Below are 20792 nucleotides of genomic sequence, written 5' to 3'. Positions count from 1 at the left end.
ACATTAACACCGCCTTTAGATCCTCTGTTATGTCTCTGTAAACAATTTTGTACAAAAAGTGTCACAGCCTTTGCACCACTTTCTTTCTCAAGGATGTCTATTCCCTGGATTTGGTAACGCTATGACCCCTCCTGGTCTGCATTGTCATCCATCTCTTCAACCCACCCCCAAACAGGCAGCAGAGTTGGAGGGGTGGGGCCAAGAGACAGGTGACCCCTGCCCCCATCTAGCCCCTGCCCCCATCCAGCCCTGGTCAATAGAAGACATGATCCACATGGACTTCAACATTGTTTTGGGGACCAAAGGGGGAGTATTTGTAACCACCAGTGCTTTAAAAAGCTATACCTTGAAATGGCAACATCCATAAGCAAGCAACATCCATTTTTATTAACAGCTTGGTCCATGAAAGTAGATACATTCCCAATTTTCGAATCGACCATTAAGTTTTAAGCCTTTGGTCCCTTTGAAGCTCATTTACTACTCTTTCCTCTTCTCCAATGTCCGTGCAAAGATAATAATTACTTGCTTGTAGCACATTTTTTTCTTGCTGCCACCTTTACCATAATTCAATACAAAGTGATATCTTGCTGGATTTTTGAAAACACAACTAGCAAAAAAAGCAGCCATTTGATTTAAAAGAGGTCAAAATCCAAGTTTGTCATGTTTAAATAAGCCCAAAAATTACATCACAGAAGGAAAAGAAGGGCCAAAATGAGGAGAAAATAGGAGGAGAAGAAAAGAAAGGAATGATCACACTGTTAAATTTTATAATAGCAAGTTTGAAGATAGATCTTTCTAATTCAAAATGCTACTGTAAATCATCTTAGCTTAACACAGACATTCCATTTTGAACAACAGAAAAGTCATACAACACAAACATAGACAACTTGATGGCAAACAATTCACATACCTGATAGTGGTGTATGATGGCCCAGATTAATCCAAGAACTATTGTCTGATTTCCATCTACAACAGACTCCCTGTGAATGTTCACAAGCTTCAACTGCAAGAGAAAAAAATGGCAAGGGTTTAACTTTTGGTTCAGGACCACCAGCTCAAAAAAGTCCTGTCCGATCATCTAGCACAGCTAAATTTACTGGCCAGACAAGTAACTTTTAAGCTCATTTACCCAATGGGCAGAGGCCAAGCAAGTCATTTAACGAAATCATAAGCTCTACAAAATGCATTCAGTGACCCAAAGCAAGCAAAATGCAATTTGTTCCAAGCCCCAACGTCTTACACTTCGTCCATGTTTAGCTGCTATAAACACAACTCTTTACAGTCATTGAAAACGTTACAAATTCACATTTTAACTGTTCTGTTCTCCAGTAGGGTTTATTTTTTAAGCAGATACATATATAGTTAATTTCCCAACAAGTACCAAGATAGTAAGTAACAATACTTATTTTAAGATAAAAGTTTTTTCACGTACATTCTTGGTGTTCAGAAATTTCAAAGCATTTCCAACATTTGCAAGGTGATGTGGTCTCTTGTTTCCTTTTTCTGCCGGCTAGAAAAAATTACATACACAATAAATGTAAGGTTATCGAATGCCAACAATTAATGTGATATGGTGATTGAAAGCGGGCAGACTATAGATGTCTGTTACACCTGCAATTATTGACTGTAAGTGACATATAATATGGTGATTTATTATATAGATACGAGTGTTTTACTGGAAAATATACCACTCATAAAATTCATAAAAACTACATCCCGGAACCGAGCGGTTTATTTTCCATAATCTCACACATGAGTTTATCGATGATGTAATTTTGGTCATTTCCCTCTATTATTTTATCGATGTCTTTTTGTCTATATAATAAAATATTACACAGCGGCTTGAAGATATGAATTTTATTTTCGAGTGACAAAACAATATTTGTTTTTGCCACTGTGTAATATCCTCTATGTATTTATACATTTAACTTCTACCTTTAAATTATTGACAAATAAAAGACGTAAGATTATGTACATAAATTATCACCTTAACCAAAGTGATAAAAAATGAAACCAATATTACTGCTTAATACATGTACTTCACCTTTCAGTAACTGTAATAAACAACTATTTTTACTGAATAAATTAAATTTGGCTTTAATATCTGGTCAATAAAATTATAGACCCTCTTGGGGTACAACTCCAACAAGCGACATGGCCTTGAAACAGCGACATAAAACAGATGAAATGGCAACTAATGACATAATTAAAGATGGATTAAATACTGACAAGGACACGGTAGACTATTGTGTTTGAAATTCAGACTAGGGACATACAGACCCCTTAAGAGAGCCTCATTGTATATCTCTGGTGCATTCTAAGAGGACCATAGATCCTGTTAAACAAGGAAATAACAAATTATACCCCCAACAGAAGGATTTTGGTTTGAATCCCCCACCCCATCCCTCGGGAAATTTCACTTTATTTTGGGAAAGTGTTCATCTTATTGAGGTGGTCATTAACTGAGATTTGAGTGTAAAGGAAAGTACAGGTATGAGTCTAGAGATCCAACTATGGTCCCTGCAGTTCTCTACCCTCTTTACTTGACTTTCAATAAGACGGACATCTCTCCAAGAAGGACACATAGTACTGCAGAGACGCCAACCTCTGCAGATCTAAAATCTGGAGTCTCTCTTTTTTTCACTACCCCTAATGGATTCCCCCGCTTCCGACAAATTGACCCAGCCCCCAAAGGGAATGACTTATGACATTATATGAAGTCTTACATGAGGTACATACTATCAAAATTCGCAATCATCGTTTTGATGCTGGAAATAATCTTTGTCAGTGACTAAATATGTGCAAAAATGCCCCAGAAACTGTACTGCGAAAGTTTTGAGCAAAACATGAACTAAATCTCAAACTAAGCCACAGAAAAGCTCAAAAGATGAGTTTATCCGGGAGATATGGCTACCTGTACAGGACAGTGGGAGATCGGTGCTGTATCCAGGAGAGTTGCCAAGTATGGTTCTGGTCCCAAAGCTTTCCAGTTATTACAAATTGACTATAAACAGTTGACCTTTAAGACCCCCTTCCTCTTGGAATTTCCACTTTCGCAACCACACATGTACAAAAACACTAGTATCATTATTTTTACCCAACATTCAAATTTATGGTCGAGAAACTTACCAAACGTTCTCCAGAAAGGACTTCTAAGAGGGCTAACAACCTTGTTCCATCTTGCAAACCTTCAATCAAGTCATCCACATGAAATGGAGGCTTGTGCTGTAATAAAAGTACCAAAAAAAATAAACAAAGACAGAATTTAACATTACAAATACAAAACTGAGTCAATAAAATAATGATCCTTATTTATAGACACCTCATGCAAGTCACATGTAGATTGTAATTGAGGTAATTTCATTTAGGATTTTGTGATTGCAAGTGAATGTGTTGAATTGAAAATGGATTCATTTTTTAACGTAAGCTATTGTAACATGGTGTCAGAAGTGGAATACGAACCCATGCCTGAATACTGCTACTCCTGCTTAATAACAATAAACTTTAAGCGTGCATGATGTTATCAGTCAATATATATGTTGTAGTTAATTTTTTATCTCAGGTAATTTTTTTGTTTTTTTTTTTTGGGGGGGGGGGGGGTATGATTAATACCTGAGATAAAACAATTAACTACAACAGACACATAAAAATAAAAATACGTTACATAAAGAAAAACAAAGTAAAATGAAATTTTAAAAAAAATTAAATATTACAACTGGAGCAGGAGACAGGACAATGTCTTAGTTGATATCTTGCCATAAGAACCAAATGGAATACCATAAATAACAGACCCCCCCCCCCCCCCACCCTGGAACCTTGACCGCCCTTTACCCCTTTCCCCATAAACAGACACATAAGTATCACCCTATACCCCGCTGGCTGGAAGGACTGAAGAAAGAGTGTTACGAGTGTAAATATCTAAGATTCTTTTCTTAAAACTAGGAAGCGACTGAATTGTGTTATTGATGTCTACAGGTAGCTTGTTCCAAGTAGCTATTGATGTATAATAAACTGAGTGTGTTTAAATAGTTTTATTTTGCTTAAGGTATATGGTAGATAAATTAGCATGCATTGCACGTGCGATGGAGTACTTCAGTGATGATGGCCCAGATCTATGTACAATCCTTTCACCCAGAATAATTGACACTTTCCCATCCAAAATACACACTCATAAGACAGGTGAAAAAAACAATTAATATTATTGTTCAAGTTAGCACCACAGAGCAGGTGTATTTTAAGATTTATAATATTATGTTTAAATAACTAAAAATTATTTAATCCTTGAAATTAAGGGAATCAATTAGTTAAAGTCATTGTTAGGTGTAACAAAGTAATATCATAGATAACTAGTGATCAAGTTGAATTAAGGACTTATCTTCATTACAGATTTATATTAAAACGTAAGTCACTGAAAATCATTCTTACTTTCTGAAGAAAGTGATTGACCCATCTTCCAAAGGTCCTCTTTTGAACCCGGACTTGTTCCTCTAAAATCGATAAAAATGAAAGTAAATATTTAAAACTCAGCGTGAGTCACCTTTGGTAGCCATCTTGGAATCCATAGTAACCGCTTCCAGCTTTCGATTGATGATTATTGATGTTGGAAGGGAGAGTTTATAGAGGCTTTTGAGCTTGTTTAAAAAACAAATAAGTGAAAAACTAAAACAAGTAAACTTGCAACGCAAGTTTTTTTTTTCAATTACGGAAAAGTTATCGAATCAAGCTTAACAAAGCTATGCAATTATTCACGTGAAAATCGATCATATGGATCGCATGCTGCACGCACTTTGCTAAAGACCGACATCGATACGGAAAGAACACATTAAACTCATTATTGAATGCTTCAATTCTCATGAACTAACTCGGCATTCTGGAAGCATTCTGGAACACACAGCTAAAATGAAATCAAGCGTCACTGTTATGTAGTTGTGCGTTCTTTGCCTACTTTCAGCTGATTGTTTATAAGCCCATGTTGATTCATGTGTAAAACGGACAATATAAAACTACATAAGACCTCCAAACAGTTAAATCAACCAATATTTTCACCTGATAAGGTCGCTACTAGCTGCTCTGTTGAAGCTGTGAGTGATGATGATTTCGGTGATCCGAATGATTTCTCCGGAGAAGGACTTCGCGAAGTTGAAGAAATCGAGCTCCGAGTTCGTGACGCCATTATCACCCACAGGCGTTTCCAGCGATGTCAGAGTACGCGCCAAAAATTTGAAACAAAATCTTGCTCATTGTGTCTCCTTATGCAGTTTTCCATTAATTCCATTTTCAACTAGATCAAACCGAGCGAATTAGAAAGGGTCATTGTGTTTGCGGACTCCGTAAGTTTTAGTTCGATCGTGTACTACTATCGCGGTAAACATTCCGCTGATCGCGGCTGGACAACCGGCAGGGGTACCCTAAGGACAATTGGTCGAACGCGCAGAGGGAGGGCTGGTTTCTTTTGTTGCATTTTGATCATTTTCTAAACAACTTTTAATTCATAACTGAAAAAATGCAATTTGCGTTCCAATTTTTTGTAGCAAGTCTCTAAAGTAAAATGCATACGACTAGAAAAAAGAATCGGTGGAAGACATAGAGGAATATGCATACCAAATTGTATTCTTTGCTTATTTACATACTGAGGGGACTCACAAAAGATACCCTGTGTATTAATTGAGTCGTGCCCTTAACAAGTCTTTCAAACCAAACGAACAGTTTACATAAAGCATATAAGGATCAAATTATGTAAGGTTTATTTATGCAAAGACTAGGTCAAAATATGATCCTCTAAAACTCTAAACATGAATCTTGAATTCAAGGAAAGAAAATATTAATAAGCAACAGGTTTTTAGACGCATTGTCTTCTTATAATTTCGCTTATCAGTAGTTATTTTGATATTCTTTTAAAACATTCATTAACAAGTTTAACAGAGTGAATGTCCGCTTTGTTACTGAGTGTCTTATTTGTTTATATATCATCTCTATTGTAGCGTTTGTCCAAACTTGATTGGTTTGCTTATCATTTCTTAAAAACACTGTTTATAATTTCCTTTATTTTTTCTTTGTTCAACTTAACAAAAGTTACTCCCAAGATATTATGTAATGAACAAGCATATATTTTACTATCCATGCCAGTTCAAACTATAATAAGGCACGTTAAGGTCAAGTACTTATCAAAACTTTACGGTTAGTCATTTGTTTAACCACATTACCAAATCGAAGTTCGAAAAAGTTTATATTATTCAATACATAATTTACCACACCAATTATAAGATTAACAGCTTGTGAAACCCTTAATTTAAAATGGTGATTACAGAAGTTCTACAACTTGTAGTAACATCATTAAAATTTTAAAACCTCGATAGGGTCTATTCAGTCGAAAATATTGTCCTCTATTTAATCTATGCACAGTAAAACAAGGACCAATATAGAGAGACAAGAGCAGTAATGGGACCGCTAAATTAATGAACCATTTCAAATTATTCTTCCTTAATATTCTTTTGTCCAAACGTTCTAGGGTCGAAGATGTGGATCTAGATTGGTTTGTATCCATGGGAAATCGAAAGAGAAAATCGTTCACTTCCTAGTTATAAATAGGTTGCTTAAGCAATTAACCACGATGGCGATGGCAGCTAAAATACTCAATTCTTCTTCTTCTCGATCAATTTGTCAAACGTAGGCGGGTTACTTTGTGTGGCAGTCGTGCAGTAACGGCAAAGAAATGTACAAGGAAGTGTGCCACATGAGCGAAGTTGTGATTTCCTTATTATGCCTCGCGAGCACTAGTCTCCCACGCAGACGTTCTTAAGGGTTCGTCACGCGTGGGGCAGGAACGCGTGACGAAGTCTGCGTGGGAGGCTATGCGTGCACATGTCCGGAAAACGCAGTTTATGAGACGTACGAGTATACACCAGTTACCTTAACATCGATTGTAGGGACGTGGCTACTATAGGGGGGTTAAAACAATAGAGCCAGTTTGAGCAACGACGAAGGCGACGGCAATGGCAACGGAATAACTTAAAGCAACGTTTTTATTGGTGAATACAATAAAAATGCTAGGAATGCTATTGAACGTTGTGCCCCTTCAGGTCCACAAAAACATATAACAAAAGAGTCTGGGTTTCATAACCATTCTACTCCATTAACTATGTTCGCACGATTGCCTCATTGGTACGCACGTAACATGCTCGCTACTCGACAGTCCTGAGGGACTTCTGTTACGTGAGTAGTCTACGAAGGAAATACAGACAAGACGGCGAATTTCCATTTCCCATTCTAAACTTGGAATTCAATTTCAAGAAAATTCACAGACATTTAACATTTTGAGCGAGTTGAAATAATCGCGACTAAGTTTAAAACAAACGCGGCGAAGTTGTTTCTAAAATACTGTCGTTTTTGTTGCCGTCGTCGTCGTAAAACAAATTGCATGAGCCCCTGTAAAGCTTCCATTTTATTTTAAGTATATTGTAAAGGACCACCAAATATCAGTGTTTGATTTGCAGGAGGGGTTGCAAACCAAATCCATGAAATAAGCCGAAAAAAATACCAAGTACTAAACAGTTGTCCACAACTTTTCTCCATTTAATCGGCCGGGGGCCTTAGGAACTATTTGAAGTGTAATAAGAAAGATTAAAAATTCATTTTTTTTTGTCAGGTTGTCCTTTGTGTTCAATATTTGAAAAACACCAAGACCACCATGCTGATACAACTCCAAAAAGTCTTCGCAATAAGTTTGCGAAAATCAGTACAAAATATTGTTATAATACGCGATTATCTGCCAAGGAATGTTTCTCTAAAACTGAAAAAATGAAAAAATCTTTAATTAGAATTGGCGTGTCTATTTGCAATTCTATTCCACATTCTGTTTTGGTAAAAAAAATTAAATCACTTCTCCTTATTGCTCTAGATACTGAAGAAAATTATTTGAATGTTACTTATTTAATAGAATATTTTAAGAAGTTAACCTGATACGTTGTATTTACCTCCAGTTGCAATATTAGTCTTTTTTTTTTTAATAACAGAAACCCTGTACTTGAGTTTGTGTGAGGGGTTTTTCTTTCTGCGTGTTTTTGTATTTCTTTTCTCCTCTTTTTTTCTTTATATGTAATTTAATGACGCGTTTATTTATAATTTTTGTCCTGTCTAGATTAGCGCTATAGTTATTTGCAGGGCATAAAGTATTGTTAGCCTGCGTGCAGACGATGACTAAACTCTGATTAGTTAGTTAACCAGAGTTTAATTTCGTCTGCGCGCAGGCTAAGTATTGTAAGCTTTATGGAACTTGAATAAAATACATTGTTGTTGTTGTGACACATTTGATCTTCTATATCCCCTTGAGAATATAAGGTTCAGCAAATGCTATAAGGATGAATCTCAATTTTGATCATTACTGTATCATCTCTGGAGTATCGAGGATTGCAAATCATGTCAATAGGTGCAAACTCTGCGTACCCATACAGAATGTCGTATTGCACGGCAGTATCAGGCTTTTCAAAAGCTCTCTGATTTTTGTCGGTCACGAAAGTGCCACTTATATGGTGAGGGTCTTCTACATTGCTTTGATCCAACATTGTGAGAGAGATTATTGCAGTAAAGGGCCACTTCAGGATATTATCGTATTCTCCCTTCATCAAGCCAATAAAAAGGCCAGCGTGTCTTCTATCTCCACCATCAATTCCTGTGGGGAAAATGCATATGCGGAGCTTGTAACCATAACGACCAGTGTGAATCGGAGGACCTTCCAAGGAATTTATCCTTCCATTGACAGCGTCTCGAAGGAGTACAAAAAAATTCTCTATTCGCCAAATAATAAAGTTACCATCAAAGATTCCGCCTGGGTTTAAAGTTTCCCCTCGTGAGCAACATGACCTGAAAATGAATCAATGCCATGAATCATGGACGTATAAACTTGCCTGGGGTGGACACTCAACAAAGTCTTATACGGAAGGGCTTTGCCCCGATCCAACTCTGTGCCCTTTTAAATACCAGTTTTGAAAGAAAAAGCACCCATTTTGAATATCTTCCATTGACAAATGGTACCCCTTTCACATACCAACTTTGTATACCTTTTAACTAAAAAATGCAGTGTCTTAAAAATATGAAGAAATCACAAAACCAGAACGTTTTCTCGGCTTTTTTCACATTCATAAAGTATATCCCTTAGTCCTGTTGGGCCTTTTACAGAACGAAATGACAGATTTCCTGCCCCTTTCATATATTTCAACATGTGAAATCCATGCTCCTTCATATAACTAAACCCTGCAAGAGGTACCCTTCGGGCGGGGCCGCCCCATATAAGTCATTATATGGAGTACTCCCCAGGTAAAACTGATATGCGAACCTCCTTTTCCCCTAACATGTAACATCCCTAGCAAGCTAAAATCTAAAACAAAGACCACTAAATATTTCATTCCTAAACAGGTGAAAGATTTGGGTCAATAATCGTCTTACTAACATGAGAAACGTTCGGGTATATTGTCTAAATGGGACACTTACCTGTTTAAAGTCGGCTGGCGAGGTAGACTTTGAATATCCATGTGCTCGACTGGCTGGAATTGGCTAGGAAACTGGTTTGTCTCTTCCACAGAGTACCTTACTTGGTCAGTTGACTCGGATGACTCAGTCTGCCCCTCTCTGCAATACACCTGACCTGCTAATAATGGACCAATCTCAAAGAAACCCCATCCTCTTCTGGCCTGCCCATCACCTTGCGGCTGCATGTTGTATGCAGTTCGCCCAGGCTGTCTATACCCAGATTGCAGGTTGAGTAGAGGACCCTCTTGCAGATGTTCGACCCTAACATCAGCCCGGCATAGCTCCAGCAGCTGTTTTGGGTACCTTGATGACAGATTGATGCCGCTGTCTTCCTGCTGCATCCTTGGCCTCCTTTCTTCAAGCTGAACGATAGCAGTATCTTCTCTGTGCTGCCTGAAAGACATACGACTTGTATGACGCGGCGGAAGTGGGCCAACTATGTTAGGCATCAATAACCCATGACTTGGAGATGCGCTTGTCTGCTGTCTTTGTTGGGCAATGGACTGGTTGAATGGACACTGCATCTCAAGCTGCCTGCGATGATCATCTATATCTACTGACTGCTGGCAATAAAAACCGCCACTTGCTCGCCTTCCGCCCTCGGTATCAGGCTCCATCATCCCACGGGCCCAGATTGATACAGCTTATTCTATAAAAAAATATTTCAAAAATTTCAAAACCAGAAACAACAATAAAAGCCACTTAACCAACAATGCCGTAATTACCAGTTGCAGTGTCTCACCATAGACAACTGGTCTACAGTGAGCGAGAAAAAGAAAAAAGAACAGTCGATCTTCGTCCGCTCGTTTTCTATTTGGCAAAAGAGAGAGGGAAGAGGAGCTTTGTACGAAATCTCAAAAAGCTTAGCGATATCACTGAATTAAAAGTCAACTATAAATTAATTGTCGATAAACTGTGTGGCACTTTAGTTTTTGCGGAAAGGAACGAAGTTCGAACAATATTGCAGCAGCATTACTAAAAAACAAAAACGTCCTTAAAAATAAAGCACTGAATTAACCACTTAGATCAAGCCTCAAAAAGTGTTCACTGATTGCTGCAAGAGAGAAAAAACAAATATCTCACCTCTTGACGTTAACAAGACAGAGAGAAACTCGGGAGAAGGGAGTACAAATGATCAGTGATTAAACTACATCGAGATTTTTAGTATCAAAGATCCCATAAATAACAATTATTCGTGGAGGTGAATAATTAAGCAATATCGGCCCCCGAATTAAATTGAAAATATTAATTTTGGTATGTTTATCAGCACCTTAGCTCTCCAAGGGGTTCTTACATTGCATTTTTGGTGCTTTCATTAGAAACACTATATGGTAACAAAAGCTGCCCGGAAACTTCGATTAGAAGCGATGACTATACGAAATAGTTGTTGTACTCTAGCTTTTCCCTTGTTATATTTTGCTCTCAAAATGGTATCCTAGTTGGACCTTTCTACCCAAATTCAACCAAACACCGAAACCGTTGCCCCGCCTCTATTCCGTCAAAAGTTTTGCTGAAAATATTGACTGACTTGCGGAAGTCAACGTTTTTTGGCCCTACATTGCAAGATGTAAGGTCAGTGTCTCACGAAATGTTATTGTTTTTTAGTTGCTTAAAAAAGACCATAAGTACTTTTGACGTACATTGAGAAATGATTGACATTTTTCAATGAATGACGATCAAGACAGTTGAACCTATAAGCTGTAGTCGTCCGGTAAAAAACCCAAGAAGACAGACTGTGCTTCTGAAAAAGGCAGATTTATATACAAATATTGTCCAGAATTGATTCCAAACAGAACAATTAACTCAATACTACAACACAAACTTCTCACCTCTTACCGAACGGAAGTAAAAAAAAGCTGAAGCGTTTAGTCAACTTTTCCTAAGAAAAAGTGAAAAATGTTGACATCAAAACATTGAAGAACTTTGGAAACTTAACAGCTTAAAGAAATCTTTCAAGTATTTAAAGCATGCGAAGGATAGAATCACATAATTGAGGACTTGATATACGCTGACGATGTCAGTCACCTTTCCCACGTAATGATACAGTATCCCGCGTAAATACTTTGTAGTAAATATCGTCTGCTGCACGTCTGCGACGATCATAAGACGTCAGCTGACGTCACGGCAACAAACTAACCATAGTTAGGTATCGCAGTCAGGTATACACTACAACTCTGATAAAACTCATAGCTCTTAACTGGTCCATAGTTGGTAATAGCTTTCGTTGCTTTCTCTCTCGATGGCGTTGTTAGGGTGGTTTATATTGCTTGAGTTATCTGAATTAGTATTTTTAAAATTCCTTCTTTGACGAAGTACGACAGTCAGGGAATAAGACAATTATAGGCCGAGTACTAATTTTTAATATAAGCTGAAAGTTGTTTATGAACTATTTTAAGAATCGATTTGAAATTCCGAAAAGACAAATTTGAAGTATGGTCAAGTTTTTTGTACTGTTATAACGTTAATACAGATGAATGTTTGGCGTCTGTAACTTGAAAAAAAAACACAGGTAACCGGATAATTTTCGCGAAGAAATTCCCAAGAAAAATGAACCCGATCATCTTTGCAGACAATCAATATTCTTTAAGATGAGCACGCATTATAAATAAATACAACTTTTTAGGATTTGTAGTGCAAAAAGATTACATCATTTCCGGGATGATTCTTATGCATTATTACTTAGGAAGAAAAGGGCGGCGGAAGCAACTGAAATTTAAGGCGGTTCTGTAATTATCGAAAGGTATCTTGTGTTGCAGCATTTAGCTGCAACTGGTGGCGAAAGAGAGACCAGAAAGCTAGAATACATAAAAAGGTTTTGAAACATTAGGAAGGAAACTGAATGAAATGCACAGAGTAATGAGTAATTAAGTATCTTTTCCACAATATTTCAAGTATTCTGTTTATTACGAAAACAGCATTATATTCTGTATAAGCTTATTAACTAGACTTGTTATCCAAGATGTTTTAATTAGACTAACTGTCGATATCCTACTACTTGAAATAAAACCATAGTGTGCTCCTATAACTGAAGCGTATCTACAATCATCGTCAAAAGTGTTGGGAAGGTTGCCTTTTTTACCTCACCTTTTTCTTCCTCCCCCGCCCCTGGCCCAATGTTGATCAAAACGTTAATGTTTGTGCGCGCAATTGTTCTGTTACATCCCAACATTGAATAGGGGGGACGGGGGATATTTAGCAAAAGAGAAAACTCTCTCTTTTTAGGATTAAAATGGACTACTGTTAAGTTGTACAACCTTCCCAACCAATTTTGTCTGTGATTGTAGTTTGTTAGGGTAATATGTTTGATACACAATACATTACTGGCAAATTAACAGGAGCACCCAACGACAATTTTCGGAAAATATCTGTTCTGAACACGATTTGAGATCTAGAATTTTCGGAACATTTGTTGCAAAATTCCTTGCTTGCCTGCCTCTCCTAGGATTTTCGAACATCTAAAAAATGGTATAATTGCCCATTTTCAACGGATTTTTACCCTAAAAAGGTCACCTAGAATTTTCGGGAGCCTCTTTTCTGGTTGAAATTTTCGAAAAGGTAAGTTTTGATCCCTATAATTTTCGGAACACTAGACTTTCAGATAGGAAATCCGAACAGATAAAAAAAATTTAGGGGATAAAAATATGCCAATATCTACCGATTAAATACTAAAATACGTTTAACAAGGCTATGTTTAGTGGTTTTGAACTATATTCTCGTTGGGTGCCCCTGAATTAAGAGAGCAGTAATAGAAGTAAGGACGCCGCAAACGCTGATTTAACATGATGCTAAAGGAACTTGCTCGAACAAGCAAACAAACCATTAAACGGGTATGCCGAACAAAGCATAATACTGCTTAATACCTTTTTACAATGTAACGGAGTTCAATATCAAAACAGCAAATTCCTGAAATATTTTTTCACTGATCTTTACATTCTCGTCCCCAGAGCCCGTCGTTTCTTGGTCACATGGTCGGGAAACGATTACAAATTAAGCCGAGTGGCTCTGGGGACGAGAATGTGATCTTTAGTTCACTGGAAGCGCTTGCGCGCGCGAGATATACACAAATTTGCTCTGTGCAAATATGGTGCAAAAAAAGTGCCAGCGAGGAGGAAATCAAAGGCAAAGATGGTAAATACCGCATTTGCATACCGGTTTACATGGGGTTGTAAATTTGTAGGTAAATGCGGTATTTACCATCTTTGCCTTTGATTTAACTTTAGTTTGCACTTTTTTTGCACCATATTTGCACTGAGTTAATTTGGTGTAAATCAAATTTTTTCGCCCGATAGTACTTTCTTAGATAGTCTTGAACCACTGTTTATTGAATTATGTAAACCATATATATTTGTTTTCAGGATATTCTTCAGGTTAAAGCCTTTATAATAATATGAACTAAAAATATGAACTTTGAATTCTACAACAATGAGTTGTTCACCAAGAATTCGATCAGTCAAGCGTTAACCCACTGGAGAAAAACATTTCCCATAAAAGTTTTCTTTTAAAAACCTGAATAATCACATTTTAAGATTCCGTGCATGAACTCAAAATTACTAATCACTTTGTACAGCAATGATATAATTGCTATAGCAAAGAACTGCTTAGCTTTGAACTGAATGGTTACACTTTAGAATTTATCTACAGACTTAAACGTCAGAACATCCTGAGTCTATACTGTGATAAGTAAAAAGTCAATACTGCTGAAGATTCATGTCTGTCTCAGTTACTTTATCATCCTCGTCCACGGGATCAATTTTAGAAATAGCTTCGATACCATTTAAGGATGTCATCCGCAGAATTTAAAGTCAGAACGAACCATAAGATTTGACTCTAGTAGCGGAAATACTTCTAGCCGGAGTCACACATCGTTAATAACGTGTGTCAGCGGCAGTCTAATTGCACAAAAACGTCATAACGATTTATCGCTTAAATGCTTGTCAAGATTTACACAGATCCAAATGAAATAATCACATCGCAATTGTTGTTTTTGTTAAACCTTTGCCAGTCCCTCTGCAATTCCGACAATCACCGGCAAGGCGCCTTTTCACGCCCTTGGAACAATTCATATCGACGACACGAGCAGTGCAGAGTGGATAACACCTACGTTCCACATAAAATAGCTGAAACAGCTTCGAGTTGTGTGGACATCTGTAAAAGAAGGTCTAAGTTTTTACGCCGCAAGAAGTAGAGACTAATATTGCGGTACTTAATGATTTCAACTCGACTTGATCAAATTGCGTGCTAATCTCCGTTAACAAGATATTTACTTAGATAACGCCGTTTTCTCGCTCGCTTTAGTGGCATTGTAAACATGCTTGTTTTCTCTGCGGGATGTCATTGTTTGCACTCTTCAGTCAACTTTTTTCCGCTGTTAATTTCAACAGACGAACACTGAAGTAAAGCTCGTCCGCCTTTCAGATAAAGCCAGCCGTTTAAAAGCAGTGAGCCCATTAATAAATTCTATCTTTATGACGCTGATTATTGAATTACAGGTTTTACCAAAAAGCTTTTGATTTTCCTTGGATAAGGTTGTTTCAGGTTGTTTGTTTGATCCTTTGGCACAAAAAAATGAAATACGTGCCTCGGCAGTTTCTACCGGGCTATACTGTACAAGATTGCTACCCATAAAAAACTAAAGTTCCTGAGGGTTAGTTGGTTAGACTTTACTGACGAGAGGACATATTTCTTAGTCCTCAACAATATACGTTGGTTCAACATTGATATATGTTATGAAATCTCATTTGACTCTTTCGTTTTTGCTGTTTTTCTCTTTAGGAGAATTTATAAATGGACCTAATCAACATTAATCAAGACATGTCTTAAGGATCATTTAAGCAGAAAACTATATTCCTTTTTGATTTCAGTGATTTCCTCCATTGAATTTAAATTTCTGTTTTCTGGAGAGGTCTCAGTTTTCTATCAGCTAAAAGGTGAGTACGTCTAGGTCTACTCTTAAGATCACTCTTGAGGCTGAATAAGCTGTTACTGTAAAAAGATTTGGTTGTACACGTGCATGAGTGGGTACCCTTCGTATCTGGGCATCGTCCATCTAAGCATTTCTTTTTTAACCTCATGAGCTTTCCTTACCCTACTTTTTCTTATCTCTTTACCAGTCTAGTTTCTCGGCACTTTTCAGGACAGAATCACTGCACTTAATTGACTGATTCATAAAAAACTAACTTCAACGCGAAGTTTACAAACTGTCCGTATAATTCGTGTTATTTTACCAGTTTATGATGCTCAAAATCGTTTCTACATGTTGAAAATCTAAACATCGGTTTTGCTTAAGGGAAAAAGATAACTGGACTTGAGGTGTACTAACCTTTTTGAAGTGTATTTCAAACACGAGAACGGAGATGCGTTTTGCTCTGTGCCTTCTGTCAAGTGCTTTAGTCAGGCAGACTCCTCTGACAAAATAGACGAAAATGATTAATATGCCAGGGTGAGGTTTGTTAGAATGCAATTAATTAACATTATAAGATGAAGAGTGGCGGTGTTTCTTTGGAAGTTTACACGTTTCCTTGTGACTGATCTCTGACGTTATTAAAGGATATCAAGAATATAGATCTTCTAAGTCTTTCAGCCAAGCGTCACACCAAGGCCATTATCAACAACAATAACAATACCTTATACCTAATAATATACCTAATAATATACCTTTTATTCGCCTTGTACTTAGTTAATTACATACACACATGAAAGAGAGAAAAAAATATATATATATATATATTTGTTTGTACTTAATAAGGCCTGGAGCTGAAATAATCCTAAGATTTTCTAGCCAATTCTCCAGAATTTAAAGTTTTAGAGAATTGAGATAGAATTTATTTCCAAAGAAGCAGTTTTAAAATACAATGTATTAAGAAAGAAAGAGTATATGCTTAAGTTATGTTAACTATGACATTATAACCAATATTAACCATTAGACCGTTGTAAATGAAAAGAGTAATCCCTCTCGAGTAGTTTCGCAGATAAGTCACTGGCGCCTACCTGACTAAGTACTACCTATGGACAAACGCTCGGTAATTGAAGTGAGCTGATCATGAGTTTGATGGGATAGCCTCAGCGGGCATGCTTCAAGTCAGCCCGAGGGAAGCTATTAAGGTTAAATCAAAACATAGCTTGCAATGTTTGAGTCTTTTCAATTATTCTGGCTATGGCATACCGTTTTCTTTTTAACTGCAGTGTCAAGGATTTTAAATACTCCCACTCCCTTTTACATTGTAAATCAAACGGCATAAAACGTGGTTCTTCAAAAAATCCTTAAGTTTGACCACAGAACCCATACTACTGACCCAACTGCGTCTATGCGGGAAAACCAAAAAAAATTAAAACGCTGACCTAATGAGCTGGCGTTAAATAAACGTTAAATAAGTAATTAAATGTTATTTTATTATTTGTTTCTATAGGCACCCTTTCAAAATTTTGCTCTGAACATCTTGAAGGATTTTAAGTTAGACACTAGCGGTAGAAATAAATGAATAAATCACGACTAATAGACTTTATGGTTAATATAAAATAGACATTTGCTTAACTCAATCTGGGTCGACCTAAATTAAGTTAAGATCGTCTGTTATCAGCTCCGTTTTATGCTTTTCAACAAATTTCGAAGAGATAATTGACATACTTTTGCAATACTCTTGAACTGAATCAATTGAACGGCGACACTGCCAATGTAGCATTCAAATAATTAAGTGTCATGGTGTCATAATCTAGTAGTCAGACGAGGTATTCATGCAAGAAACTAAATATACCATCAGACACAAATTTAGTCTCTTCAGTAGCTACTTGGCACTATATCAAGTGAATCTGAGTAATGAGTTGCCTGTATTAACAGCATGACACCGTTTCTCTCTGGAATTCCATGTTTCGCGTGCAAACAACTTGAATGACACAAAAGTTGTTCTAGTAAATTCCTAGAATCGTGGTTTTGTTGAAACTATTGTAATTCGCAGACATATTGACTTTTGGAAACACGGCTAAATGGCTCACTGACGGTCACCCAGGAGCCTGCCTCGTTATCATGGTGGACGGAGGTTCGGACAGGAAGTACTCCATTCGTGTACCAATTGAACGTTAAAAAGGCTCACGCTACCTTGTTACTTCCTTTCATGGCCAATACCATAGTTTAATTCAGTTTTAAAAACTGCTTCTTGTGGCTCAAAAATCATTCAAATTTACGCTATTGAAAAGCAACAGCATGCGCTGTTGGTTGCAATGTAGTCTTTTCTGACAAGGGTGATTCTTGTTACGCTGTGCATGTACAAGTCGGTGCATTTAATTTTTTTAAAATCTATGGATGGATCTGAAAGTTGCGCAACTGAGATGGACTTTCCCATGGTAACTTATTTTTGTTTTATCGAGTTTCATTGGTCTGAGGAGTTTTTGCCGGAGAATGCAGATAAAAAAAACAGCTAAACTAACTGACTTGGTTGTATGCTGTAGACTGGTAATTATCAGCTAGGAAATAAGTGGGAAGCTAATGTAAGTCGGTAAATAGCTTTAATTACTCTTTCTCACTTAGCGTGAAGTAGCTGAAACGCTTCAAGCTATTGGTAAGAGACAGGAGTGTGATCACGAGCATTCAAATGTGGAAAGCTGTGAATGAGTAGCGTCTGAAATAAAAGTTTGCAGTGGCTAATCCAGACCTTCAGATAAGAGGAGGGTGGTAATCCAGACCCTGAAATAATGGTGGAAATACTATACTATTTATTGTATAAGACTCCAAATAAATAAAATATGTATGTATGTATGTATGGGGGGAGGGGGAAGCAGTCTCAAAAATTTTCTTTTCGTCCCTTCGGGCCTCAGTTTGGTCTTAAAATGAGGGGGAGGGGCGAGCCCTCCGGGCCTCTCCCCTGGATCCGAAACTGGTTTGACTGACATATATTCAGACCCTAAGCAATAGAAAAATTCGATTCTGTGCGGGTTCTCCTCACTACAGTAAATGATGATCAAAGTCGTTGAGACACAAGATCCTGTTCGTACTCTCTTATAATTTTAAGATTATAATTGCCTAAGCATTGCTTCCGTAACGACGGGATGAAAATGCGAAGTATGAGTGCTGAAAATGCCATATTGCAAACCAGGAACAACTCAGGTTGTGGGTGGCTACTTAAGTGCTCGTAACAAGACCGGAAACAGCGAGAACCTCACCACTCACTTTCGCATTTTATAGCCGCAGCTCTACTTCAGAAAAAAAGAGGAGTTTGTTACTGCCCCGGGACACTTGTAGCCTGTACATCGCCAAAATGAAGTCAAACAGAAAGCTTTCACATGCATCGCAAAACGTGTTTTTGCTTATGCTAAAACTTGTCTCTTTGACTGCTCCCATATAAAATGTCTCTCTCAACTCTCTACTCTCTACATTTTCGAACCTTTCATTTTGTTTAACAATCAGTGGATTTGAGAGGATACTCTTATTCTTATATTAGCTTCCTTTCTATATCGGTGTATTTAACATCTGTCTGGGAGCCTGGTGTTTAGGCATATAAAAAATATCAGCAAGTCCACAGCAACAAACCAATGAGTGGTGCCGATTCTCCCAGCTGTAGACCTGCAGGGCTGAGTTGCTCAAAGCATGGTTGGCTTTAACCATTGGTTAAGCAGTATCAAAACCAATACGTTGTCAAGGTATTAAACGCTGGTTAACGCTAACCATGCTTCGAGCAACTGGGCCCTGGATCAGTACAATGAAACCTGTAGAAAAATATGAAACGGCAAACTGATCCTTACGGCAAGGCGATGAAGAAGTAAATGTTATTTGGTCAAACGACAAGTAAGACAAATGAACGACTTTTAAGTTTGTAAGGTTTGTCGTATTTACAAAACAAACGATGTGACCAGCTGGCTGGATCGATGCGTGCGTCATTTCAGTTCCTCAGAAAAATTAGGATCGAATCGTTTACTTCATTATCACCTAATTATCAGGTCGCCGACATCTACTAAATACTTGCAAACATACCATGATTTATTAAGTTAACGGTAATTTTATCCATGTCCTGTTTTTCTCCATTGTTTAAGTGTCAGAGTAATTGTACTGTTACCATTTCAGTCAGGCATTTCCAAATTTTAAAGTCAGAACGAACTATAAGATTTGATAAAGGTAGCGGAAATTCTTCTAGCCGGAGTCACACATGTCACACATCGTTAATAACATGTGTCAGCTGTAGTCTAATTGCATATAAACGTCATAACGATGCATCGCTTAAATGCTCGTAAGGATTTAAACAGATTCAAATAAAATAAATAAATTGAAAGTTTGCAAATGTGACTGATCGAATGAAAAAAGCTCCAAAGAAATATATAAAAAGAAAAAATTGAGCTTACAATCCAGTCGCTATCCGATTCATCCAAATGCTAAGGAACTGGCATTGTAGCTCCTCCAGACAAAATATTTCTTTCGCCGTTTTAGTTTGTGTCCATAGGCAATGGCAAAGGCAAATGGTGCATCAACATGTTCGTGGCCGTACTTTTTAATTCAGCTTGCACGTGGGCGAAATCAAGCACTCGCGCCAAATAACCCTTTGTCAATAGTCAGGCGGTCCTTTCCCTTGTTTGACCTTGTTTGGCCTCTGAGTCAACTCTATTTCTGGGAAAGCCCCCGGGGGAAAGCCCCATCGAACGCGTCACGAGATTCGACCAATCAGAATACGTCATTTGTAGAGCGATTTTCGCGCTCGGAAAGAGCTGTTTTCAGAGGTATACGTGGTGAAATTTACGCTTTATTCCAAGCTTGTTTTGGTAATTTCGACACTATACCGCCGTGGAAAGTTGTTGGAACACTTTATCTTGATAGCAATTTCGTTACTTTTAAATATTTTGCTTTCTTGAGCGTTTGAGACAAGTTTGAATTGCTCGGTCATGTGCAGGCCGCCATGATGATTTGAGTGTTGTTTTTGCCGTTCTTCTTGGATTTATTGCTGGTTACTGTTCGCGGTTTTATCGAATTATTTTGGCCATCTCGTTACTTCAACCTTTCTTCCTTGCAAATTTCGGGGTCTACCCGGGTCTACCCCTGTTAGTTTTCCCGTTATGAGCCGTTGAGGAAACATGCCGAAGCGGAAGCCGACGTGAAGCGAGTAAGGCCAAATCCAGGAAGAGTTGGTTCTATTTTAAACCACAAAAGGTAAATAAGTTTGAATATTGTAATAACCTTTGGAAACAAAACATTTTTCATAACCAAGTGCGGAAACTGAAAGCGTGACTTTAAAATAATTTGCATGCGGTTCGACCGTGTCACGATTGAAATGAGGCACAGTAACAGTTTT

The 20792-nt window shown here is 37.6% G+C and overlaps 2 protein-coding genes across 2 annotated transcripts in view; both read right to left on the bottom strand.

Annotated features, from left to right (window-relative positions):
* Positions 1-5370, bottom strand: part of LOC140924219 (nesprin-1-like) — a 102592-nt gene extending 97222 nt beyond the window's left edge. The window contains exons 1-5 of the mRNA XM_073374255.1: positions 5047-5370; positions 4426-4487; positions 3130-3225; positions 1433-1510; positions 911-1003 (exon numbers count right to left, since the gene is read on the bottom strand). Coding sequence (XP_073230356.1) covers positions 911-1003; positions 1433-1510; positions 3130-3225; positions 4426-4487; positions 5047-5173 — 456 coding nt within the window. The 5' untranslated portion in view covers positions 5174-5370. The remainder of the gene's footprint in view (positions 1-910; positions 1004-1432; positions 1511-3129; positions 3226-4425; positions 4488-5046) is intronic.
* Positions 5371-8315: 2945 nt separating this feature from the next.
* LOC140925115 (uncharacterized) lies at positions 8316-20069 on the bottom strand. The gene is made up of 3 exons (XM_073375070.1): positions 19852-20069; positions 9487-10174; positions 8316-8859 (listed from the first exon to the last, which is right to left on the bottom strand). Exons 2-3 carry the CDS (start codon positions 10143-10145, stop codon positions 8340-8342), a joined length of 1179 nt encoding a protein of 392 aa, XP_073231171.1. The 5' UTR covers positions 10146-10174; positions 19852-20069; the 3' UTR covers positions 8316-8339.
* Positions 20070-20792: the final 723 nt, after the last annotated feature.

This window comes from Porites lutea, chromosome 14, assembly GCF_958299795.1.
Source record: "Porites lutea chromosome 14, jaPorLute2.1, whole genome shotgun sequence".
Taxonomy (NCBI): domain Eukaryota; kingdom Metazoa; phylum Cnidaria; class Anthozoa; order Scleractinia; family Poritidae; genus Porites; species Porites lutea.
Note: the sequence above shows the minus strand (reverse complement) of the source record. Positions and strands in the feature narration are given on the sequence as shown.

What these genes read in the sequence shown, in the direction of transcription:
- LOC140925115 (XM_073375070.1), bottom strand. Translation starts at nt 10,145, where the DNA reads ATGATGGAGCCTGATACCGAGGGCGGAAGGCGAGCAAGTGGCGGTTTT. An exon ending in CGCCAGCCGACTTTAAACAG is followed by an intron (nt 8,860 to 9,486) that starts GTAAGTGTCCCA and finishes ATTCATTTTCAG; the next exon opens with GTCATGTTGCTCACGAGGGG.